Source organism: Limanda limanda, chromosome 2 (assembly GCF_963576545.1).
Source record: "Limanda limanda chromosome 2, fLimLim1.1, whole genome shotgun sequence".
NCBI lineage: Eukaryota > Metazoa > Chordata > Actinopteri > Pleuronectiformes > Pleuronectidae > Limanda > Limanda limanda.
This window is the reverse complement of record NC_083637.1, coordinates 11,323,990-11,350,506: the sequence shown is the minus strand read 5'-3', so window position 1 is coordinate 11,350,506 and position 26,517 is coordinate 11,323,990. Positions and strand designations below refer to the sequence as shown.

Here is a 26,517-nt window from a genome sequence, read left to right as displayed (position 1 = left end):
GAACAGGATCTGGGGATCAGCTCCTTTGGCTCCTGGTCCAGGAAGATGGTGGGATAATCTTGGCTTACCTGTACAGAAACTACTTTATCTTTTTGGGATCTCCTTCCTTCACCTCCTCTCACTTCACATGTTCTCCTTCCTCTCTTCTGGCTCACAGGTGTGTCCAATTTATCATCTCCCTTGCCCCTCCATCTTTATCCTGTTGAAGTGTAAAATGCCATTCTGTCTATTTAATTGTCTCCCTATTGCAACAATTTTGTTTAAATAAAGAGGTTTGGAAAATACCTGAATCTGGTCATCTGTTCAATATTGATCTATTGATAAAACTCATGGAAATTAAGTGGCAATCCTCTTCCACTAGGTGGCAGTAGTGCTCTACACTGCCCTTGTATACAATGGCCTTCAGAATAAAAAAACAAAGGTTTGAGGCGATTTACTGTGCAGCATTGAATCAAACAGTAATTTTAATAAGATGGAGTGATACACAACGCATCAGAATCCAGAGCAATGACGAGCAATTTGAAATAAAAACAATGTAAAATAAAAATACAGATCAAAAAGGAAATAAAAACATGTTAAAAACTAAAAGGGTTTTAGTCGGAGTGTAGACGACACTGCGATAAAAGGCGAATACAGATCATACGATTGTAAACATAGAGAAAGTGCAGGCTCTTCATTTAAAAGCATTTTCTTAGTGTAATCATAATTTTCTCAGAACACGGATTTCCTGAAACATTGTGGTTGACTCGTTTTTGTGCCGTTTCCATCACTGTTGTTATTATTATCATTATTAGTAGGAGATAAAATGTTGTGGGAGGGGAATATCCAGGGAGTAATATTAACAGTGTGTGTGTGTGTGTGTGTGAGTAGTTATATTACATTACAGTGATGTGGAGCTACAGAGAGTTTACACGATAACACATGAAAGTTGAATTTTCACAGCTTTGTTTTGCGTTTTCTTTTTCATATTGTGAAACAGTTAAAAAAATAAAAGATTAGCAGCAAATAAAATGGTGAAGTGAGGGCGAAGGTGGTTCAGGCAGATATAATGTTAGACTATCAATATCCCAGTTTGACACCAGACTGCATCTGTGGACATTCACATCTACACAGCCGAAGAGTACGAGAGATTACAATATTAACACCGATGCTTAATGTCTTATAAAGTACAGCTACTACATGTACACACGGATTTCATTTGAGCAAACCTTAATATTAACGTCCTGGTCCGTCTCAGCAGGACAGCGTCTAGTGATTGTTATAATAAAAGTCTTTCACATCTGGTAAAATACATTGCTAAGAGAGGTTTTTGGTCACAGTCGTTCAACTATCATATACAAACATTTTACATTGACCTTCAGTCCCGTTTAAAAACGGAGACACTTTTCACACCTCCGTCTGATCCTCGTGTTTCCCTTTTTATAACAAGTCTTTGTGTGACATCTCCTGCGAGACCTCAGCCGGATAATGAGATCTCATAGTCACTTGTTGACAGCAGGGGGCGCCCGACTTTACGCACGTTCTTGGCGTTGGTTATGCGAGCCTCCACCTCCACCGGCTTTTCAAAATAATGTACCAGGGCCTGCTCGGTGAGCACAGAGGCCAGGAACTGCTCAAACGTGATGGCCCAGTCTCTGTCAATGCTGGAGCTGTGTGGCAGCGCCCTGTCCAGGGGTCCGCCCCCCCGCTCGCCGTTGCCCACCAGGACGGTGTCCTCTGCGATGTCCTCGCACTGCAGCTTCTCGTCCAGCTCGTGGGAGCCGGCGCTGAGCACCGAGTAAGACGACATCGAGGTGTCATCTTTGGTCTCGTCATCCGAGATGAGCATGGCAGAGGACGTGCCAATGTCTTTAAGGGACGAGTCCTCCAGCTTGATGTCTTGCATAGATGGCAGCTGCTGGCTCCCTTCGTCCCCTCTCCCCTCGTCGCTGGGGCTCGCCTTGTTCTCCGGACCGGCGTGGACGAACTCGCCTCCCTGGTCCGGCTGCTGGAGCTCGCCGTCGAGCCCGGCCTCCTGGGGGGAGTCGGGATCAGTGGCGTCCGATTGACCCTCCATGTTGTGGTCCTGTCTACTGGCGGCGGCGAAGAGCTTCCCCACCTCTCCCATTTCCAGCAGTAAACTGGTGACAGTGGCCGTGGCGTGGTAGAGCTCCTGTTCCGAGACGTCCTCACTGAACATGCTGTACAGGGTCTTGCAAAGCTCGATGAACTGGGTCTGGAGGAAAGAACATTTCAGACGGTTACAATCAACATCTGGCTGTTGTCTGCAATGGGAATGAATACGATCACATTCCCTCCCATCAAACAACTCTGCAGGGGACACAGCTGTCTATTGGCTCCGATCCACAGTGATGGAAACATAGCACCTGAGTGAACATTTCTTCTTTTTATTTTGCCAGACTTGATGCTGATGCTTCAACTTTTCATATGATTCACATTGAAATTTTGTGCTTTTTTTTATTCTTTGGAAAAAAGTCATGAAAAACAGAAAGGAAAACAGCTCTACTGACAATGAGGAAGGAGTTAAAGGGCTTCTTATTTTTTTAAAACCTGTGTATACTCGTCAACTTGTCGTAAAGACAGATTGGCAGAGAGGAGGAAAACTCACCTGATTGAGCTTGGGATGGTCTTTGGTGTTTTCGCGCTTGGACTTGCTCTCCTGGTTCCACAGTTTCAGGTAATGGCGGTAATCAGGATTGTTCAGTTTCTTGACTGTAATACGTAAAGAAAAAGAATGAGTCATGTATTTCAGTCACAAGATTAAACAAAACAAAAACAAAGATGGAATGTGTGCCACTGATCTGCTTTCGTCTGTACAGCTACAATTTTCTAATGAGTAATTATAAGACCTCTGTATATTTTTTCCTCCTCAATGGGAAATAAACTTAAACTGATGTCTCTGGTTCTCAGAAGAAAATTCGCTCCATTCAACTGTGAAGAACAATTATTCTATAACTGGGCCCATTTATCATTTTAATCCGATAAAAATGTGGTGTGAAGAGAAAAGATTTCACAGATTCATAATCAAGACAATTTCACAAACGGTTTGAGGAATTAATGATGGTTGAGAATAAAACATCCATCTGCTCGATAGGATTAAACTGTATTAGATTGTAATTAATGTCGCTGGGTTGCTGACCTTTTTCAGTCTTAAACGTAACTCGGACAAATCCATCGTCCTTCTCACTTCTGCACTTTGAGTCAGGACCTGAGGAGAGAGAGAGGGAGCGGGAGATCAACACCAGTTCAATTCATTTGCACATTTTCACTGATGAAGAACATATTTAATTTTGGTGCAGATCCAGGATTTATTTTCCCCACTTTCTTTAACAATGTGTGTTTTTCTAAATTTTGATATGTCATGGATCGGAAAAAAAGGATGAGGCGTGTGAAGGGTGGCTCTTATTTATAAGTGTGTGCAAAGGAGATATATGCGAGGGGCTAAAACACAATAAAACATTATTTCCAGGTTATTCTGTCATTTTAGTCAAATCCCTCATTGTTTCCATGACAGGAAAATTACCTTCTAAGTGTCAAGGCTCTCCAGGATGCCTGGGAAACACATAATAGATCTCCACAGGTAAGACTGAGCATTTAGCAGCCGAACCTCTCGCAGTATTCATAACAATCAGATTATATCCCCACATAATGTAGTGTTACCACAATATCACCAGTCCCTGCTGATATTAACCAAATGCATGTGTTGGAAAACGTCCGCTCTGAAGTCTCAGATGTCTCGTTTGATCAGCTGCACCTCAAGCTATATTAACACAGATGAGTTGAGTTCGTGGATTTAATTTCCTGAACAGCAGCCGTCAGATCCGTGAGGGGGTTTGAAGCGGCTCCTCTCCTCTGCATGGTCAGACACAGGATCCCCCCCGCAGGCCCCCGGACTTACACACATCCACGTGTGTGTCATTGTGCTGCTGCTTTCATCGCAGTCAGTGTGCACAATGCAGGCTGCACCCCCTGTCTGCTGCTTCAAGGTTAATACAACCACACTTTCAGCCAGCAAACCACATGGCGTGCTGCTTGCACATAACAGCAATGAAACAAAACAGCTCCCACTCACCACGATCATTGCTACTGGCTTCAAATGATGTCAGAAAAACTAAATGGCTGCACCCGAGATATTTTGGCTTCATTTATAGTTCAACAGCAGGAAGTGGAGAGGCGGCATCCATATTTGTATACAGCCTATTTTGTGCAACTTGAAGAGCTCACATGTAATTTCCCCACTTTTGTTTTTCCATGAGTTTAACTACTTTGTCTTGACTATGAAAGGAACTTCATTGAAAGCTGTTTGTGGGACAAGTTTGTGTGTATATATAAATGTTTTGTATGTTTTCGTGTATTAATCTGTAATCTCGATTTTTTGTATTTTATTTAGTCTTGCATAGCGTGGTTATGAAATGTCACCATGGCGAGATGGGAGGTTTTAGGGGCACCGTGTCCAGTTTGGAAAAATAAAACATATTAATGCTTATATTATTTAATTCTGCGTGATGTATTAATGTAGTAAATTAGTCTCCTAGGAAAAAACAAACATTTTAGGATCTTACCGATTGACAGGTCTGGAGTGATGTCTTCAAAGAAGTACTGAGTGGCTTCAAAGGCTGAGTCGGGCTCCTCCTGTTCATGAACGACTTCTGTGAGAAAAGAAAATTCAACTTAGATTGTGGCAAGATCCTATAAACGGTTATTTTTCATTTGAATTATTTCCTTATAATGCATCTTACAATAGAGTTATTTTTGATAAATTAATTTTAGTATCAATTAAAGAGTAAAAACAACTTTCCGACCCTTAATCAACCTGAATTAAAAAAGAGAGTGAATATCCTTTTATTTCATGTCAGTCATATTATAAAAAGATGCTGACAAAAGGAAACCTGAGAGCGAAACATTTTCTCCTTCATAGACACTTTCCTCAGAGCCACCTCTGCTCTGTGCATCTAATGATCCTGCTCCACTGAAACGGGATATATATATATTCCCTAAAGATGATGTTTCATCATCACTGAGCTGCATCAATTCAAACTCACCAGGTAACACATGCATCTTGTAGAGGAGCTTCAGCTTCTCTGTGAGATCCCTGTGATACAAAACACCTGCAACACAACAACAAGCTTTAGAGACTCAATCTGTCGGAACCGTTTCCAAAGGTGATACATCATCTTCAGTTAGAGTCGTCAAAGCATCAGTGTCACTACGATATGAAGCATTGTTTCCGTGGAAAATCGTAGTCTCTTCTTACCCAGGCCGCTGATGAACTCCCTGAAGTTGATGAGGGCGTCTCCGTTTTGGTCGAGGAGCCGGAAGAAGCGCAGGGCCAGCGGGTCGGAGTGGGTCCCGTTGGCCCAGGGGAACAGCAGGTTGAACAGGCCCTTGAACTGCTCCACGTCGATGCGGTACTGCTCCAGGTAGGGCAGGCTGGGGTCGTGGCGCTCGGTGGGGTTGCTGCTGCCGCCCCAGTAACAGCTGGTCAGGTGCTCGGCCTGCAGAAGAGGAGGAAGAGACGGTTACAACTGAACCACACCATTTGAAAAAAACCGCCAACCAGTTCAGTTTCAATCTACAAACGTTTATTTTCCAAGACTCATATGGTCGCCATGACCTTTGACCACTAAAATCTTATCAGTTCATCTTTGTGTTCAAGTCACAACTGGTTAAAATTTGAAGAAATCCCTGATAAGAGTTTTGTGAGGTAAGAGATACCTTGACCTTTGAACACTAAAAAAGGTTCTGGGGAATGGTTGTAATGAAATCCTCTATGGGTGGTCTCAATATTTCACGTTCACAGAAACATGAGGTAACAGTGACTTTGACCGCGAAAATATAATCAGTTCATCCAAATTCAAGTTTGTACCAAATTCGAAGACACTTCCCATTGGCATTCTTGAGAAATTGAATAACTTTTGTGAATTTGAACTGATTTGAATGGAAAACAGCACAGTTGCATTCTGTCATGTTTGTGAAAAACAGAGAATTACTTTGTAAAAACAATTTCACTCTTGAATGATCAGAATCATTATGAAAACTGTACTATTAATGAACTCTCAAATAAACAGTGTTTTATACAGGCCCGCAGCAAAGGAACTGCTAAACTCGAGCAATATAATTAGGACGCTCCTGCACCATTATTCATTTATCTGTAAAGACCAATTGTGACAGTTTAATTCCCATTCTGCGTTTCCGCCTCAGGACAGTAAGTGGAAGCTGGCGGCTCACAGTTAGTCCCTCAGCGTGAATGTGTCTCTATTACTCACCTTAAACAGCATGTAGAGTTCCTCCAGCTCATCTATACTGAAGGCCGTCTCTGTTACAATGGTCCTGACCTGAAACGTCACATAATCAGATTAGGTAAAAATAGAAGAACATTTAGGGAAGAGCAGAGAATCTAATAATGTGGAACACGGCTCCTTCTAGTTCAAACTTCAAATCTAATTTGACCTGAACAACTAAGAGACTTGTCTGTTCTCTGTGATGTTATTTAAGAAACTTCGAGGAGGGATGGGACATTTGGCCTGGACCCAGACAACAGGGGATTTTCACTTTCTGTGACAATAGGAGATTTTCAGACATTTTCCTCCAATTCCAGACATGGATTTTTTTCTATCTTTATTCAAGAGTGTGTTCTTTCAGTATGAGAGCAGGACTTATTGATTTCATGTTTAGTGTTTTTAACGCTTTCACTCAAAACCCTGCGCTTGCACTCAAATATACCCTGCTTGTGCTTCTATTTAAAAAAACGTAAACAAAATCATCACAAAACCTTCTCTTTGTTGGGGTATTCTGACAGATTCGTTGCACAAAAAAGTGCAGAAGAAAAAAAAAAGCTGAGAGGGGAGGAGAAATCTGAGAGTGCTTCACGAGCTGAAGTAACAAGCAAGCTCTTGAATAAAAGATAGAATAAGAATGGCCTACATATTGAGGGGATTATAAAATATAGTATCTTTCTTCCTGATACATTTTAGCATGGATCAAAGTGGCGTATCCAGGATTTGTTTTGTTTTTTTAGGTAAATTTCTTCACATATTCGGACATACTGGCTCCAGTATTTACACGTCCTTACCACGTTGCGTTTAGTCGTATCTTCAATGGTCTGGATGACCCTCAGTCTCTGCTTGAAACGCATCTGTTCGATCACATCTGCACGGATGGAGCCAAAGTTCTGATGGTCAACATGGAGGAGAGAAACAGAGAGAGATGAAGGTAAACTCAACTGTGGTGCACCTGAAAGACTGATGACAGCAGCAGATTAACGATAAGGACGGCTGGATGAGGATAGTGAAATCGTACAAACTAATGTTAAATATATGATCTGTACTTGTCAAACCAAAACACAACTGTCTTCATCGGCCGTGTTAAATACCTCGTAAGAGCTGCGGACCAGTTTGAAGATGTCCACCTCTGGATGTGGGTCTCCGTTGTCTGTTAGTAAGGAGTGCAGGTGAGGGATGGGAGGTAAAGTGCTGTCCTTGTTGGTCACACTGTCCAAGTACCTACACACAAAGACAAGTAGAGAAGATTTTCTTACCCCAGTGTGGGATGGGGGGGGGGGACGGGTACAGGAAAGACGACTCCTCGACTTCACATACAAAATAAAACGCCCGTTGCCTCTTCTCACCTGCCTAGCACCGTCATGGCCTCGCCGTCGTCCTTGCAGTCCAGCAGCAGGTCGATGTTGGCGTGCAGCACGGAGAGCGCCAGCTGGAAGATGACCTTGATGCCGTCGTAGAAGAAGCAGTCCACCACCACCACCGCGCTCTCGAAGGGCATGACGGACAGGAAGAGGGTGAGGAACCACGAGAGGGAAATGGTGGAGATGACGCCGAGGTCCTGCATGCAGTCGTACAGCTGGGGGACGTACTCCCGGGCCAGTTCCTCGAACACGCCCTGATCCACCAGGGCTCCTGCGGGAACCAGGGGGACGTTAATCAGGGACATATTCCTTTAAACCAGTTGATGTCTCCATCATCTATGGCCTGCTCATCCTATGATGGTCACGGGGAGAGCTGGAGCCAATATCAGTGGACATTGAATAAGGGGCGGGGCTACACCCTGCACAGGCCGCCAGCCCATTGCAGGTCCAGCATACAGAGACACACAACCAATCACTCTCACATCCACACCTACGGCCAATTTAGAATCTCCATTCAATCTGATATCCAATCGTCTAACACCATCTAATCATGTTTGCAAGAAAGGGACGGATGGACCCGAAAACCTACTCCTTCTGTCCACTAGCTGTCACTGGCATGGAGGTATTATACTAAACAAAACCAGGAGGACACAAAAGCACATAAATGGAGGATTGTAGGAGAATCCCATACTGACCTACAACTCTGGTGTTGTAGTAGTCGGGCAGCATCCTCTCACAGAGCGCCACCAGCAGCCAAAACGCCTCCTCTTCTTTGGCGTAGAGCAGCAACACGGACGTCACGATATTCATGGCCTGTAAAGTCGGAGCAGCAAAAGAATGGGTTGATGTCGATCGCTGACAGGTTTCTACCAGTTTGTGGAGTTAAACAAACAAGAGGGATTGTGTGTGTGTGTGTGTGTGTGTACCTGACAGTATCCGATATTGGGATTTCTGAAAGCGTAGGCGGTGAGGACCCTGCGGAGGGCGGCGATGCCCATCTCGTTCTGGAAGGCCGGGTGCTCCGGTAGAGAGCGGTGCAGGTCCCTCTCGATCTCCTCCGTCGCCAGGTTGTACTTCCCCATCGACCTCTCCACCAGGTCCTCGTAGTATCCGCGGTGAGTGGCCATCTCGTTGATCGCCCCTGCGGAAACACACATATTAAAAAGGTTGAAACCGGCGTCTGTGTGAAATCTCCTCCCCCAAATCATTCAGGACAAGGAGCAACATCCTCTGTCTGGAGCACTGGAGACAAGGTGAGGAAAACAAAACAGTGTTTGTGATGGGTGTTTGGAAAAGTATATGATGAACTTTATTGATCCCCAGGTAAAGGAAATTCAAGTGTAACAGCAGCTGAAGTACCATTAACACAAAAGAAAACTAAATTCATAATAGACATTTATTAAAGCATATCTAAAAAGTTATTTATCAGTATTGCGATAGGTTACATATTGGTGATTAATTAGGTTCTGTATCTCAGAAGCACAAATGCCAAACCTCTATCAGGTAGGTTGCAGATCTCATGTCACTTTCTTTTGCTGCACAGTATAGTACGTAAACAATTAATTACATTATTTGATTAACGTTATTTGATGCTATAAAAATGAGGTGAAGAATCGTGATTGACAGCTGAGACAGACTGAGACGAGCGTAATACCTCAGCTCCGCATCACGATCGCTGCTGCACAGACTCTGGCTCCAAATGACATTAGAAACACAAGATCAAATCATTTCTGCACCTGAGATGATGACATGTCATTCTATTTTATCTCTTTTTTTTTTAATCACTTTCTTTGGAGATTGTGAAATAGGGAGTTTCTTGATATTTACATTTTTACAATTACATTTTTCAATTACACTGGTATTTAGTATGTGCCTCAGAGGTGTGTTGTCGCAATCGGACCAGATCTCACCAAACGAGTTTTTACAACCTTTGTCCTCAAATGAAAACATTAAAAGTAACGACTGAGTGTTTCAAACGAGTTTAGAAATGTTTTTCCAATTGGAGACGAGTGTGAGGACAACACAAACATGAGAGTGACTAAGGTTGACACGATGCAGCCACGCCACGGAGCTGGGTGAGCAGTAAGTAGGTCACCGGAGGGCGGGAGGAGCCACGTGAAACCAGACTCTGCTCAGGTGGAGACGAGTTCACGCTGCTGCTGGTGCACGACACATGACTGGGCCTGTAAACAGGGACGTCTGGAGCCTGTGCTCACCTGAATATGTAGCACGTGTTACAGAGAGTGTGTTCAGACCTGAGACATCCAGTGACTTGATAAACACATTATTCAGTGAGTGATTATTTGCATAAACAGGATGTGAGTGAGATCGGATCAGTGGTCACAGGAGACACATTCAGGACACATTTAAATACCCGGTGTGAACATGTGTACTAGGAGCTGACCGCTTGTGATTGGGTCGCTCAGGACGGATGTCTGAACTGGGCCTGGGACGTTTGTTGCCACATTTCCTTTAGCCTACTGAGTAATCACACATCAATAAAATGTTTCATTGAGTTTTCTAAAAGTTAAACCCCAGTTTCTTCTGGATAATCAAACTAAATTCTAATACAGAGCTCTTTTTCTATCACTTATCATTCAAACACTAGCGGCACAATGGTCAGGAGCCACTTTGGGGTTCAGGACACTTGTGGTTTTGGGGATCGACCCACAGGTCTTTGGCTTGTGAACAACCCGCTCTACCTCCTGAGCCACAACCAGGTTATCACAGTAAACCTGAAGATGAGCCCTGATGTGACCGCACTAAAAACACAACCTGTCTATCAACTAGCAATCAGCCCTGGCAGCAGGACGTCTGTAAATAAATGACACCTACATAAAATATGCATCACATGTCTTGTGATTACATGTAAACACGTAGCTTGCATAGGTGCGGTCTAATTAGTCAGAGTTTATGACTGGATCAGCTGCAGTGCTGTTTCCTCAGAGTGCATTGCTCCGGCCGGGTTTGTTTCAGGCCTCCCGGAAGGTTTCCTCACCAGAGAACAGCAGCCACAGCTCCCCGCGCATGCTCTCAGGAATCCCCTTGAGGACCAGATCCTTGGTCTTCTCAGTGCGGTACATGCACACGCCCTGTCCGAACTCAGTGAAGTGGTTCTTCCACGCCTGCTCCTTCATGAACTCCTTCGCCTGAGGAAAAAGAAGGGAAGCAATTTCAAGAGTGGCTGCAGCCCAGGTGCAATAACAAAAAAATCATGGACCGAAAATCAGTTTCAGTATCTTTCAATATATAATACGTCTTGCACACAAAGCATGAATACTCTGAAGTCCTATTACATTAAGAATAACAACAGGTTTTTATTTTATACGGGAAAAAACATCCTTAAAAAGGTTGCTGCTAGCATCAGTTCTCCAAGCAGTGTAATTTCTATCCAATGATAGGGTATTAAAATGCCAAGAGTGACTTAATAACTCAAAAATTCTAATTCAATTCAAAACAACTCATTTTGTCCCTGGAGGGCAATTCAAAAATATCCTTCAAGAGAAGTAGGATGTGATATTGGCTCAGAGCGGTGTTAGATAAAGCATTTCTCTGTTATGTACCACACTGGACAAGATGGAATGTTTTCTGTTTTTATCGGACAAAGCGTGATTGAACTCACCAGCTTGGGGTTGAACTCCTCGGGCGAGCGCCGGCGGTACATGGTCATCAGGGCCTGTGTCGCCGTGGGAACGCTGCTGTCGTTGAGGTTAAACGTTCGCTCGCCCTCTGAACCCGAGCTGTTCTGTGGGCTGCTGGAGAGCAAGGATCCAGGCAGGGAGTAAACCTGGAGAGGACATGTGCCATTAGAATTATTTTTCAGAGCCCAAAGACCATTTCATCTCCTCGGTTTAAAGCACTTCATCGTTCCTACCTCCTCGTCTGAGCTGTTGAGGCTGCTGGTCAGCTCCCTCTCCAGGTAGATCTTGGACGTGGTCTGCTGCAGGAAGTCAGAGATCCTCTGCACCAGGAAGTCTCGGTCCTTCAGGTTTGCAAACAGAAAGGTCATGCAGTTCTTGGTGCTGATGGAGAGCGGGCTGGGCAGCACGTTGGAGCTGTCGGCTTTCTCCACGATGGTCACCTGGAAGACATCGGGTTAGAGTCACCATCTCAGTCAACATGAAATAATTAAGTAGAAAGACACTCGTAGTGACCAGACCTCCGCCAAAGCAAACACACCATATCGTCATGTTAAAGGAAATAACAAAATGGTTCCTGAGCTCAGTAAATCCAGCAATAAAACTGACAAAGCTAATGTTTGCTTCCTTGTTCATGACGCATTTAGCTCAAAGAGTAAAAGGAAATTCCACCAATATGGAATCAAATCGACCTGACACGTGTTTAAAATGCTGATTAATAATCACATAAACAGAGACAAAGATAATAAATTACCAAAATCAACGTAAACATTAAAAAATTTGAAAATTAGAAACCATCTACAACTGCAGACATAATGGATTATTGTAGAACCCTTTAAAAATGAGTAATTACTCTTCCCCACCACCCCTTGTTACTTATATCTATTACTGCAGACTCCCTAATGAATTTAAGTGCTGCGTCATGCTGGAGAAGGATTTTTATAAAACCACACTCACATTTACATAATTTACTTTCACTATTGGAAGAAAAATACTTCAGAGTGTCTCATTTTGTAAAATGCGAATTCACCTCGCGCAGCGGGATGATGAGGCTGCACAGAGTCTCCTCCTTGCTGGTGAAGCAGATGTAGTTGGTGGAGATAAACATCTGTCCCAGGATGTGCATCTTATTGAAGGGGGTCCACAGGGTGCAGTCTGTGTGTCCGTCCAGCTTTTCATCTTTGGGCAGACGGAAGAGCGCCCGGTACCGCTCGCTCTTCGCTCTCGCATCCAGATCCCTGAAAGATGCAGAGTCCCGTCAGATGACTTTTATAAATACATGATGTGAGAGTTCGGCTTGAGGCTGAAAACGTTGGAGTCTAACCTAATTTTACTACTGAGGAAGATAAGGTGCCTTTAAAAAAATTAAATAATTTTCACAAAAGAATGCCCTGATAACTTGATAAATGCATTGCGGTGATAACTTGATTCACTCATGTTATACAATTTAGATGAATGATTGGTCTTTGTTATGTTATGTAAGAGCAAGCAACCCACAGCAGCAAATACTCTGATATAACTACACACTGCAGGGAAGGATTTTCATGCTTACATAAAATGTGCGGAGAAAACAAACTTGGGACCTTCAGGCCATTTTTTTAAGATCTCAAATGAGCCCGAGCAGAGTTCAGAAACACAACAGTCTTTTATTTCCCCCACACATGGATGTAATGCGACTTCACATTCTCTCGCTGAGAAACCCAGATAACCAACCACTCTGCCAACCACAACACATTAAAGGTCCAATCGATCCCAAGTCGTAAACATGCTTTATTATTGATGAGCGTATAAGCGCCCCCCCCTGCTCGGCGTCACTTCTCTCTTACCTCTTGAGGGCCGACACCTTCATGGGCGTCTTCTTCTTGAGCTTGGGCAGCGAGCGGTCCTGCTCGAAGCCCTTGTTGTCCAGCAGCTGACGCATGGCGATGTTGGCGAGCTGCTCCGCCAGCTTGAACGTCTCGCTGATGTTGAGGAAGACGGAGAAGACGTGCTCGTTTGTGCGGGTGCTCACCTTGATGGCGTCGGGCAGCAGGAGGGTGGCGCTCTTCTCCAGCTGGGTCATGTCGGCCCAGCGCACCACCAGTTTGGCTGACGGAGAGAGAGAGAGAGAATGGGATTGATATATTAGTGTATGTGGTTACAATAAAGACAAATCAGTGCAGTTTAGCCTTGGAAATTGATTTATTCGGATATTTAACAAACTCCTAATAAGATGCAAAAGACAACAAACATCTAATGTGACAATATGCAACACAACATTGTTTAATGTGAGCATAAGTAATAAGTAAGTAAATAAGGTTGTTTTTACTCTTTCTTTTGATATATTGTTTTTTATGTATTAACTGAAATCCCCACTACAATGACTTTCATGTGATTGTGTGCCTCTGTCAATTAGTACAGTTTCAGTCTACATACATGTGACTCACGGTAACCTTTGACCACTAAATTCTACTTAAATCATTCTTGAGTTCTATAGAAACACTTTAACCAAACATCCCTGAAACATTTTAACCAGACATCCCTGGTGTTCCTGTGATGTCGCGGTCACAAGGCACGACATGTGCTTCGTGTAGTCACAGCATCCTTAACCTTTGACCTTTGACACTAAAATCGAATGAGTTCAAAAGGAGAACCGTAAAATGTAAAGCCCTCTGGCTTGGTGCAAAATAAACTTATGAAACCGGATGAATATGTTTTGAAATGCTTTTAGTTACTCATCAGAAAAACCTGAAACTGAAATGGTTTGACACCTTTGAGCAACAGGAGGTGCAAAAAAAAAAAATAGAAAAAAGGTGCTAACCACTGCCACTCTGCACCCCCCACCCCCCCCTGTGAGAAACATGAAACGATCTGTGTCTAACCTTCTTTTCCCAGCAAGTAGGAGTAGAAGCAGAGGTGGTTGATGCTGAGGTAGAGCCAGCCCTGCCGAGGCACCTTGCCCTTCCAGTAGCTGCAGGAGTAGTAGTTGACCAGCTTCTCCTCTTCGGGCATCCCGAACATCTTGCGGAACTTGGCGCTGGCCTCCTTGAACTTGTCCGTGTCGTCGTCCTCTTTGACATCGTGGTTCTTGTTGAACTCGGCGATGATGCCCTGCAGCGAGGTGTAAAAGTGATAGAATGAGGAAATGAGCTGAGACCTAAAACCACAAACCTCATTAATAACTAATACATATAAGGCAGCAGTAGTTTATGTCGCTGATGCTTCAGATCAGAAAACAAGGTCATGAAGATTAAGCTAAAGACAACAGGAAGTTTGATTTTCTAGTTCGTTGTAGAGATTTGATTGTGATGAATCAGATCAACATTTTTCTTTATATTGGTATTTATGTCCTCTTAGGTAATGAGGTAATACGAGCAGTGCTGCGACTTGTCCACAGTTGTGTGATTATTAATCAAACAGATCACAAACCTCTCTGTCATGGATGATCCGTGCGTTTATTTGTATTTGTTGAATAATATTTGCTCTGTGGTAGTAACAGGCATATATGTGAGTTTGTTTGTTTGTTAAAGTAGACAAACTTTTTCCTTTACCTGAACCTTTCCTTTGACGAAGGTGGTGATGTCGTTCTCATTGTCAAAGATGGAGAGGGTCTGCAGCAGGTTGTTTTCCAGCCACTCCCAGTGCTCCGTGATCTCTTTACGGGACGTTCCTGCGGAGGAGGGAGGAGGGAGGAGGGGGGGTCAGAGCACTCAGGCAACGAATTCACTGGACGAGCACAGAGGTCTAATGTTACAGAAACGACCATGAAGGACACGTGCATTTAAACAAAAAACATCTCCAGAGAAATATTCATGGAACCAGATTAGATAGAAGAAAAGATAGAAAGATGAAAGAAAAGATAGAAAATGTATTTGCAATTATTTTGATCACTGATTTACTACTTAAGTCATTTTTTAAGTAAAATAGCCTAAAATTCATTGATTCGATCTTTTCTGTGGTGAAGAATTATTGGTATTTGCACATTAGATGTCACTTTGAGCTATTGGAGATGATGATAAACAGTTTTCAATGTTTATTCTAAAGAAATAGTGACGAATATCCTTTTGTTTCCTTTTTTGAGATGCACATTTTCTGCTTTGCGTTTTAACAGCGGCACCAGAAGATGCTGCTGTGATGCCGTCAGTAATCAGCGAGGGTTGCAACTAATTTTTTTTGCGGCCAAAGGAGAATCTCAATGCCATAATGGCTGCCATTGTGGACCATTATCCCTCAGCACAGCTGCACACAGGCCTTCAGTGAGTGAGTGCACATTCACTGCATTAGCTGCGTCTGCCAGACTGCTCCACTCGCCTGATATCTCTGGGCTGCAGAATTAAGAAGAGGGTGGGGAGGGGGGGCAGTGCCATTTTAAAGCCAGGCTGGTCTTCAGTGTAGGCCTCCATTTCAGATAGAGACAGCACAAGCAGCTTCTCATATCATAATCTTATCAAGTGTCATTGTGAAGGATGTCTATGAAAAAGATACTGTACATGTCCTCATAGAAACATAGGAGTTCACACCGACATTCAAACATGTTATAATACTAGTTCCTTCTAATAAATGACTTTTTCATTTCTTCTTTTGCTCTTAAGTCTAAGCAGATCTGAGCTGTTATTGTGTTTTCAGGCTCAACCCGAGCAGCCTCTCCTTTGTTATTTTCCAGTGCTAAGTATAGAGCTGAAAGAATTTGTCCATTTACTGATTAGTCGGTCCGAATATTAGTCAGGAAGAATTCTGATAATCTGTTCATGTCAAGTGGGTTATTGTTAAAAGCAGCAATGCCCCAGATTCAATGGTTCCAAGCTCGCAGTTGGGATAATATGCTTGTGCTTTCATCGCTGTTTGTTTGTTATTTCGCAGAAACGACCGGAAACTCCATGAAAGGATGCAGAATGGGTCAATTTTCTTTAACTTTGAATTCACGATTCTCCCAATGAAATATATTAGGCAAGTTTAGAGGACTTATATTTATGATTTTATGCTATCTAATTAAAAAGAATAACAAAAATGAAATGAAATTAAATGTGGTTACATGGGGGGACTTTGGGGCCTTGGTGGAAGTATGCGTTTAACAAACACTCTCACACACAGACAATAAGAAGACTGCATTCTTGAAAATACTCTGTCGAGTGGTCAGCTGAAAAAGGTCACATCCAGTCAAATTTCAGCATCTGTTTCGGCGCCTGTTCCTGTAATCCTGCCCTTTAAAGCCACTGGGGCATGAGGTAATGCTTGGCATGCAGGGAGCTACCATGGGAAACAGCAGGATATTAGAGCATCATGTGTTGTGCAGGGGGTGAAATTACAGAGGGGTTTATACTGGAATAACATGCATCTGGAAAACGAGCACATAAAAATCAGCCCTCAGTCACCTGAAGTGGTGTAATTCAACCAAATCAATTCAGAACCTAGATTTTCTTGCATTTTCTGAAGAAGGAGTTAAGATGTGCGTACCATGAGCAATGATCCAGTATATTAAAGAGTCAGGGGTCTGGTAGAGGATCCTGTACGGAGCCATGCGAGCGCTCGAGTCCAGGACGACATCCAGGGTCCCGACCAGCAAACCTACGATACAAGAAAACCAGAGAAAAAAATACTTTAATTAAAAAGACAGAGAAGCAAAACACTTACATGAATCACACAAACAAACATCAGAGTTCAGACAATCTGCTCACAAGGAACGTAGAGATCCCACGGTCAATACAAATCTTCACACTATAATGGCCTTCAAATATCTAGCGCCGTGACACATTCGCCCCAACAGACATGTAACAGCCACAAATGAACATGTGAGGCACATGACAAATTAAGTGCATTACCTTGCAGATCATTTAGTCATGCATAAGCAAAAGGGGAAACCCACAGGGTCATGTGGTTTTGGTATGTGAGTTTAAGAAAAACATCCTGTGGCTGGAACCTCTGTGCTCTACATTTCAAGCGTGTCGGTTTATTTGTTGTTATGATCAGGTTTTATTCGGTTCATTTTTATCGGATATTAAAAAGGTGTTTATTTGAGGTAAGGCAATAACAACAGACAGTTGAGCACTGACAAACAAAGATGATAAAAGCTAAATGTCCCCAGAGAAAAAAAAGATAATTTAGTGAAATAATGGGGATTTATCTCATTTATAGCAGAAAAGAATTACGTTAAAGGCTTGAGAGTCGTCAGTGTTTCTCACTATGAGAAGCTGACGTGAACGAGTTTGTATTTAATCCAACAGAAGCATGTGGCTGAGATACACTAAGAGCTTTATGTTTCAGACGTGCAACACTGCAGACACCCTCCATGCAACTCTCATTAGAAGAAACCAATTACTTATTTAATGGTGCATATACTCCTTTAAAGATCATGTTTAACCTTGAGTTTGAACATATTAGGTCAGCAAGGTTTCAAATGTCTTTGTTTGGTGTTTATCCTCCTCCACATTTGTCTTTTGAATTTCTGATGATCTTTAGAAGGTGAATTCCACTTTAAAGCGAAGGCGTGAAAAGCAACGTGTGAAATTTGTCTTCTGTGGACGCGGAGGAGGATGTCTGCTCTGAGAACATTTTGAAAAGTCATGAATAAGCAACTTTGCTAATGTTGCATGAGAACGTGCAAGCTTGACCAGCAGCAACAGAGGGCCGGGTCGGAATCGAACTTGTGTCATCACAATCTCAAAACCTGCTGTCAGCAACGTAAGCAACCCTTGGTGGCTGTGATTATTCTACACTGGTTGAGAGGAGGTGTACGTTCAACGGCCATGAGAGACGACGAGTTATTTCTGTTCAGCAGCTTGACAGAACAAAAACAGAATGAGTCAGAGAGAGAGAGAGAGGATGAGGGGGAGGAGGTAAGAGAGAAGACAAGTGAGGGAAGTTGAAGCATTTAATATTTTAAGCGATAAAAGGAAGTAAGCAGTGGAAAGGCAGAAATTATATTAGAAGAACTGTAGATCTGTGAGACTTCATAAATCATTAGAATCCTTTGCTTCTCTCCCCTCATGTCAGCTTCTCTGCACTTCTTCATACATTTTACATCTCATTAGCATCTCTCACGGCTTTAAAGCAACACAAGCATCTGCAATAAACTAACACTGACCTACATATGGACGGCGATTGTTATGTCAAATTATACCAACGGACTTTCTGATGTCAGAACCACAGACCGTATATAGAGATGGACAACGTGCTCAAATTCCTCCCACTATCAACAAATGAAGGCAAAATATCCCGGATACGAACACTGGCATCCTGCACATCTGGAGCCAGGGTTTACGGAGTAGCAACTCCCACCGATACATGTGCTTAACCAATCATGAGTCGGTCTCAGCTGTCAATCATCACCATCATTTCCTGCAGTTTTTAGAACATCTAAACCAAATTAGCGGACAAATGAACTACCTTAAATGATGGACACCATCTTTGAGATAAACGTATCTGTTGTTACTTTGAGTTTTTAGTTTGGACCGTGTCCCATCCACTCACATTGAGGAGGCAGGGTTCATGATCTATACCGCAGCCATCCACCAGGTGGCGATTGAGACGCATTGGCTTCACTTTTGGAGAGCTTGACTATCATTATACACACATGTCTATGGTCAGAACAACATCAAACTAATGAAATATTCACTTGTATCCAACCTAGCTGAAGAAATCCATTATGTAGAATCAGGTCTGCAATGGCGTCACACTGGCCAGGATGTCCCTAAATACAACTTTTTTATTACTCAGTGCTCATGAGGTCGAACCTCACCCATCTCTGAACTCTGCCTTTATCTGACCATAAACCTTATAATACACTTTATCTATCTGGCACTTCACCTGACACAGTTACAAAGAGCTTAACCGACAGAAAAAAGTTCAACTTCCAGGAACAGTGAGTAAATACTGAGAACGACTGTCAGTTCATAAATCTGAAAATAAAACCATTAGTCAAACGTTCATAAAAACTTTCCGGTTAAAGGAAATTCTCTCAGCTACACAACTGTAAAGATCTCTGTAAAATATCCTCTGGCTGTGACGCTACAGCTGTCCTCCGTGAAACACACAAAACAGCCTCTGTGCTGGTTCCTGCTCCAGTGAGCGTCTCCAACACCACGTTCTGCCTTGATACACAATCACACACATGCAGACACGCACCACAGTCACAGCTGGTAAAAAGGCAATGAACTGTAGTTATCTCCACATTAAATTGCACTGAAACTAATGAGATAAAGCAGCATGGCAAATATATGTTATCTCTTAGTGGAGAACAAACACCAGTTGTGAGTGTGAGTAAAACTTCCTCTTTAAGAGAAGGAAAATCACAAGGTTAAAAACTCACACACACACGCACAGAGGTGTCACCCAGTTAGCGCTTCAGTATCAGCTCTTCTTGCTTTTGTGGTTAACGATTTTATGACGAGCAACAAATGTGGACTCTAGTTGTGCAGCGCGTTATGAATGGTTCAGTCTGCCAGACACGATCTGAGGTTTAACGCAGCAAAGTCACAGGTTACACAGAGGGGAGACCGCAGAAAGTGTGAGACCACTTTGACATCTACCTCCTCCTCTCAGACTGAGAGTGAAATCAGCATTTTGGAAACATTTTGCTCATATGAAAAGTTCATATTCCAGCAGCTGATTTCAGCCAATTTCAACTCTATGTTCCCTAAAATTCCAAATTCAAAACGGTGTGTCATGATAAAAAAAACCTTATGGGCTAAAAATGGAGATTTTACATGTGACTCTATTCTTACTCACTTCATGACTGGGATTTATGAATATGCTAATTTGGTCCCGGCCTTTTGTGCTGACTGCTTTCATCTATTCATTTCTGTCTGTCTGGAACGCATATCTGGAGAAACATCTTATCTAGCATGCGTATGGTTAAGGGCCAAAGGAAGTGCAGTGTTGAATTTGGTGTGACTCACACCGAGGATTTCCCGCCACAAACTGCACGAGTCGGTGCACACGTTCAAAACAGAAAACAACACACAGCTCTTATGGTTCTTGTTCTGCTTCTTATTTCTGGTTGGCTGGAAAGAAGCAATCTCCTTGTGAACGGAGCGAGCTCTAAAACCATGTGATGCTTTGTGCGTCTCACCTCAGAGCACAACCAGAGCTGCCTTGTGCTGGAGCCAAAACAAACCACCTCGTCTGAAACATGAGTTTTTCACTCGGTGGGAGAGAAGGAAGCCAAACCAATGTTTTCTATTGTTTCTATCCTCTCTGGACCAAAAAAATAGCTATGGGGGAGGGTTGCTACTGCAGGAGGTTTGCATTGAGCACACGGAAGAAAACCATCTCCCCAGACTTAAAATCAATACTGTGTCAAATAACAGAAGCCTGAGACGAGCCTGGATCATGAGCATCACATGCAGGTCCCACTGGATCCACTTATTAGCCACATTTTACTGCTTTTCCACCATTTCTAGGTGCACCCACATTAATAACTGGTCATAAAGAGGCAGATAAGAGTGTGGCCTGCAAAGAACAGGGCTGGTATGAGTCTGGCATGAGACACTTCAAGCAATCATACAGTGCAGATTGTGAAATAGCGTGCAGTACGGTATTATTGTGTCATTTTATGCCACGAGCACTATTGTGTTGAGTTGTGCAACATGTGTCACGATGGCCGTCTGGTAAACGCTGGTTCTGTTGTGCACGGGTGCTTGGATGTTGCATTCTGTATATTCGTGCATCTTTTAAAGCGTAAGATATGTAACTCCGGCCTCTAGGGGGTCTCTCGATCAAAATAATTAAATTTCTAGTTTGATGACATCGTTAAGCAGTGTGGGATCATGGGAGTTGCTGTCTTCATCACCATTGCAGATGCAAATCTACCTGACGCGACTCACATTACGCAGCAGACGACATAGTTGTGGAAAGAAAAAACATCCGACTGGCCAACAATGTGTTTTTCTTTCATTTCATCATTCTCACTACATCATTTGACCAGAAAGTTATAGCGTAAACGGGCAAATTAAAAGGAAAACCAAAATGAAAAGCCTGGGTTTGAAAGTTGTCAGAAACCTTTTGGAAAATGTGAGTAGTCAACAAAACATACAACATTGGAATCTATTGTTTTTTGAGAATTCTTACATATGAGATCTTTGAAACAGTGGTTGCCATTCAGTCTTCTGACCTTTTAAGGTTAAACAACGTCAACTTGTGACCCCTCGCTACAGGTTGTGTGTGTGTGCAAGTTGCAGAGCAGTCCAAACAACATGACCCTCCCTTGACATTTCTACAGTTTTTAAGCCTGAAGAGGTCAAATTATTCAAATATATAAAGAAAAGTCAGAATTTCGATGTTAATGGACTTCTCCATTTTCCCCACTAAACCTTACTGGCCCAGTGCCAGCTCCGACCAACGAGCTAAAGACTTGTTGAGTGGAATATCCAGATTAACGCCCGGCTCTGTAAAAAACGCTCCGTCCTGGTGCTGCTGAAGCCTCCCCCCCCCCCCGGACTAAGTGCCCGAGGACGGTGCCAGTGCCACAGTGCACCGAGCACCAACTGGCACATGGCACAAGCCAGCCAGCTCAGCATTTACATAACAATGACATCATCATTGTAGCACCACTTGACACTTAATGTGTGTTGCCACTGAAAGAACATGACAGAGATTGAGAAATGGAGACTGCAAGTGTCCAATAACTATAATAAAAATCTGCAACCAGTGTAATTCTGTGTTCAACTGTTATATCTAACTTTGTCATCATTAGTCAGACTAAGGCTGAGACGTATGACAGCAGAGACTATGAAATGATAGAAACTCCATGTTTACTGCACAAGTTATTAGTTTCATAACTGGTATTAGGCAACCATAACATTATCACAAAACTGGTTATAAAACAATTTTGCATCTATTTCATTATATAGATCCTTTTATCCAGAGAACAGATATTTCCACATGGTTCTTATATCAATAAATGTTTTTTCCAACAGTGTTTTGGGAAATGTTTGCTCCTAACCTTGAGACCTGGGCTTCCACAAGCGGTAGAAATTAACATGAAGGCTGCCAGATAATAACAAGGAAGACATTTATTAAATAGAATGCAGAAACACAAAGTGATGTTTGTCCGGGTGGTACCCGAGGGCCTGAAACACAACAGGGCTGTTTCTGATATAAATGTAATAATCGGGACACAAACAATCTCATCTGCAAGTTTCCATGTGCCAACATATGAATGTTCCTCTCCTTCATTTTCTCTAAACATGTTCAAAGGTATCTCATGTTTTAATCTTGAGGATCAAGCTGAATTAAGGATGACGAATCAGCCATTTCCATAACCTGTCCCTCGTCCTCCTCTTCCTCATCTCTCTCTTTCCTCCTCCTGCTGCTGCTGATGTTGTTGTTTGACCCATTTTGGATGGAATAAGCAAGAGGGAGGAGGAGGAGTAATGAGAGAAGGAAGAAGCAGAATGATTCAGCACGAGCAAGCAAGCGCATCATGTCTGTGGCTCAGACAGACTCTGTTTTGTCGAGTCCCCTGTGCAGCCACATGGCCGCTGCACAACACAAACCACCTCAGCTGCCAGTGTTTGTGTTGTTGTAGAGGCTGGAATCTAATTTCCCTTTAGCTTTCTTGTGGCCTGGACGAAATGGGGCGTGAGCCACTTGTAAATTAGCAGATGTGGGCCTTTTGGGGGCAAACATGCTGTTTGTGCGTTAAAGTGGCCCGTGTGGTAAACGTTGAATATGCACAAAACTAATCCAGGCCACCTTTGGCCCGGCTTTAGCCTACTTGAGGCCCAGATCTGGCACAGAGGAGAGGAACGGCCTAGTGCCATCCTTCCAAGTGCTAATGTATGTGGGCCAGATGACAGTGTGGGCCAACTCTGGAGGGAGGTGTGCGGAACTCAGCCCTGTCTGTGGTGTTGTTTTCATGTTGTAGACTATGATTGCAGCAGGACTGCTTGACATATATTATTGAAGTGATGTTCAAAATGTTTACCCTCATCAATGCTGCTAAAACCTTTATCCTGATGATGTTTTCCTTGACATCTATTGCACTTGTGTCCGAAGCGTAAGATATGTAACTCCGGCCTTAAGGGGTCTCTCGATCAAAATAATAAAATACCTAGTTTGATGACATTGTTAAGCAGTGTGGGATCATGGGAGTTTCTGACTTCATCACCATTGCAGATGCAAATCTACCTACGACGCGACTCAACCACAAATCAAGTGAGGGAATGACTTAAGGTTTTATTCACATTACGCAGCAGACGACATAGTTGTGGAAAGAATGATGATTGCAGCAGGACTGTTTGACATATAGTATTGAAGTTATCCTTCAAAATGTTTACCCTCATCAATGCTGTTAAAACCTTTATCCTGATGATGTTCTCCTTTACACTTGACATCTATTGCACTTCTGTCCGTCCTGGGAGAGGGATCCTCACATGTCTCTCTCTCTCTCTGAGGTTTCTACTTATTTTTACCCTGTTAAAAAGGGGTTTTAGTAGTTTTCCTTACTCGTGCTGAGGGTTCAGGACAGAGGATGTCACACCATGTTAAAGCCCTATGAGACAAATTGTGATTTGTGAATATGGGCTATACAAATACAATTTGATTGATTGATTGTTTGGTGTCATCGCCCTGTCAAAGGCTGAGGCCTGATTCCTCCCACATCCAGGTGAATCACCTGTGCAAGCTGTTTGGTCATGTGACCCTCGTCACGTGTGTTTCACCGACTAAGGCTGAGACATAAGACAGCCCAAACTATAAAATGATAGAAACTCCATGTTTACTGCACAAGTTATTAGTTTCATAACTTAGGCATCCATTACGTTATCACAAAACTGGTTATAAAATAATTTAGCATCTATTTCATTATGTAGATCCTTTTATCCAGAGAACAGATATTTCCACATGGTTCTTATATCAATAAATGTTTTTTCCAACAGTGTTTTGGGAAATGTTTGCTCCTAACCTTGAGGCTGGGGCTTCCACAAGCGGTAGAGATTAACATGAAGGCTGCCAGATAATAACAAGGAAGACATTTATTAAATAAAATGCAGAAACACAACGTGATGTTTGTCCGGGGGCACCTCTCACTACAACCACCACCTTCTCCCTCCTTATTACTATGTTTTTAATCCTAACAGATCCATTCACAAAGACACACAGATAGACAGACAGACAGACACACAGATAGACAGACAGACACACAGATAGACAGACAGACACACAGATAGACAGATAGATAGATAGACACTCACCGGCCAGTCCTCCGCCTCCGTCCCCGTGGCCCTTCCGTCTCTGGAGGATGAAATACGGGTTGGCCCTCTCGGTGATCCACAGCGCGCCCGCCAGTAACACGTCTTCGGGACTGACCCACATATTTTGTGTGTTTGTCTTTTCTTTAAGAACACATCGAACACGCAGGTTAAGCGATTCTCGACCCTTTAAAACACCACCTGGAGCGAGGCTAAGACCCGGGTGGCGTTAATGGAAGCTGTCAGCACGGCTCGGTCTGGATCGGCTCGGCTCGGATCGGCCTGCACCAGATGGAAGACCTGACAGCGAAATGTCGTGTGCACAAACCGTCTCTCTCTCTTTCTCACGCAGCCGCCGAATGGAGGAGTTTGTGTTTACGCAGCCGGTCACTCTTTGTCGTCCATATTCTCCGAGAGGTTCCGAAAGGTTCCGAAAGGTTCCGAAAGGTTCCGATCGGCTCCGAGGCTGCAGGTGCGACGATCCGAGCCACAGCCGATGTTTGAGGAAACCTGCTTCACGCTCGATCGGCAGCTGACTGTCTGCAGGAGGAGTTGTGTGTCCGTGTGGTGAGAAGCACGAAGACAACACCTCTGATGTTAACCCAACAATAACGCTGCGGTTCCTCCCCTCCTCCTTCTTCTCCTCCTTCTTCTCCTCCTTCTCCTCCTCCTGCTGCTTAACGCCGACTACAGTGTGCGCGTCACCGGCTGGACATCGCGAGAGCAGGAGGCGGGTGCACGTCATGCAATAAGGAATATATATATATATGTTTTATTTTAATATTCATGGTTTGTTGTGCTCATGGTAAAACGCATATGTTATGTCACTACCCAGAAGTATAAGGACGTGTGTTTGTTTTTAGTATTTAATTCTGTTCATTGCGATATATTGTCTTACTGTATACATTGTTGTTTTGTTTTTATGTACAGTGCACCAACCAACCACACCATGGCAATTTCGAATATATGCATTTCGGATTCAGATTCTCATGGAAGGAGTTAGAATGTGTTGAGTTCATGTATTGTATCCCCACCTAAGAAATCAAATGGGTGTATTAAAATGTGCAGCAACACAACGTTTGTTGATGTTGGCATCTGTAAAAAGATATGATGTGGAAAGTGAGGAGACCCTTAATGGCTTTTGTTTGACTAACTGGCTGAAGGAGCATTATAGAGACAATGATTTACAGATATACAAAATGGATGTGTTTTATTTGGCTTATAAATAGAAGAGGAATAAACCCTGTGGGCAGAACAGGGAGACACACTGTTATGAAAGACCGACTGATAAAGTGAACTCCAAACTACAAGTGGCTGTATTCAATCAAATTTTATTGGGTATATTTTCTGGCACACTGATGTGGTGTTGTTTGTATCTGCTCATACTACCACTAAGGTCCAACAGTCAACATCCAATTACACACACTCATAGATATCAGTTCCCTGAATATGTAAATATACATAAATGATAATTTTCAATGCGAGTCGTGAATCATTTACTGTGCAAATGGAAGCACAGCTTTGTGTGGATCCATGTCGAAATGTAACTTTTCTTTCTTGGTCCAGGTTCCATCCTGTCATATCATTCACACTTGGTCTCTGCAACAACAGCAGTTGTGTTGTTTATTTTTCAAGAAAAGCAGAGAACATGTCACAGTTGTTATTGTGATTGTCTCAGTGTCTTGTGTCTCTTAATGTAAACCCAGACAGACTCCATTAAGTGTTGAGATCAGGTTTGCAGGACTCATTCGTCTTCTTCATTTATCGTAAAAGAATATTACTCCCATAAGCAATTTGGATGGAATTAAATAACTGCAATCACTTGATACCACGCAAACTCTGGGAGACCATGACGTGTATGTGGAAGAATTTTCACTGGGTTTCCTGCCATTTGCTGTCTTTCAATAACAGGATGCAGAACAGGGGGCCGCTCTGGGCTTGTGGGTTGACTCAGCTCAGATGAAACCAGGCTTCAGCTGCTTGTTGACAAACTTTCCCCTCAGACAGAAACCACAGCGAGTCGAGCGGCTGCACACACCTACAGGATCAACTCCTCCAGGTTTGTTACCGC

At 43.1% G+C, this 26,517-nt stretch overlaps 1 protein-coding gene across 1 annotated transcript; it reads right to left on the bottom strand.

Annotated features, from left to right (window-relative positions):
* Nucleotides 1-492: 492 nt before the first annotated feature.
* tbc1d9 (TBC1 domain family, member 9 (with GRAM domain)) lies at nucleotides 493-25,084 on the bottom strand. The gene is made up of 21 exons (XM_061094260.1): nucleotides 24,450-25,084; nucleotides 16,714-16,824; nucleotides 14,811-14,929; nucleotides 14,142-14,370; nucleotides 13,107-13,368; nucleotides 12,311-12,518; nucleotides 11,517-11,723; nucleotides 11,265-11,429; nucleotides 10,641-10,791; nucleotides 8,569-8,783; nucleotides 8,338-8,455; nucleotides 7,628-7,913; nucleotides 7,373-7,502; nucleotides 7,073-7,171; nucleotides 6,267-6,335; nucleotides 5,255-5,495; nucleotides 5,043-5,108; nucleotides 4,563-4,649; nucleotides 3,140-3,208; nucleotides 2,609-2,712; nucleotides 493-2,215 (listed from the first exon to the last, which is right to left on the bottom strand). Exons 1-21 carry the CDS (start codon nucleotides 24,568-24,570, stop codon nucleotides 1,457-1,459), a joined length of 3,816 nt encoding a protein of 1,271 aa, XP_060950243.1. The 5' UTR covers nucleotides 24,571-25,084; the 3' UTR covers nucleotides 493-1,456.
* Between the last annotated feature and the right edge of the window lie 1,433 nt (nucleotides 25,085-26,517).

Coding starts and splice junctions, on each gene's coding strand:
- tbc1d9 (XM_061094260.1), bottom strand. CDS start 24,570: ATGTGGGTCAGTCCCGAAGACGTGTTACTGGCGGGCGCGCTGTGGATC. Junction 7,503..7,627: donor GCCATGACGGTGCTAGGCAG/GTGAGAAGAGGC, acceptor CTTTGTGTGTAG/GTACTTGGACAGTGTGACCA. Junction 6,336..7,072: donor ATACGACTAAACGCAACGTG/GTAAGGACGTGT, acceptor GTGACGTTTCAG/GTCAGGACCATTGTAACAGA.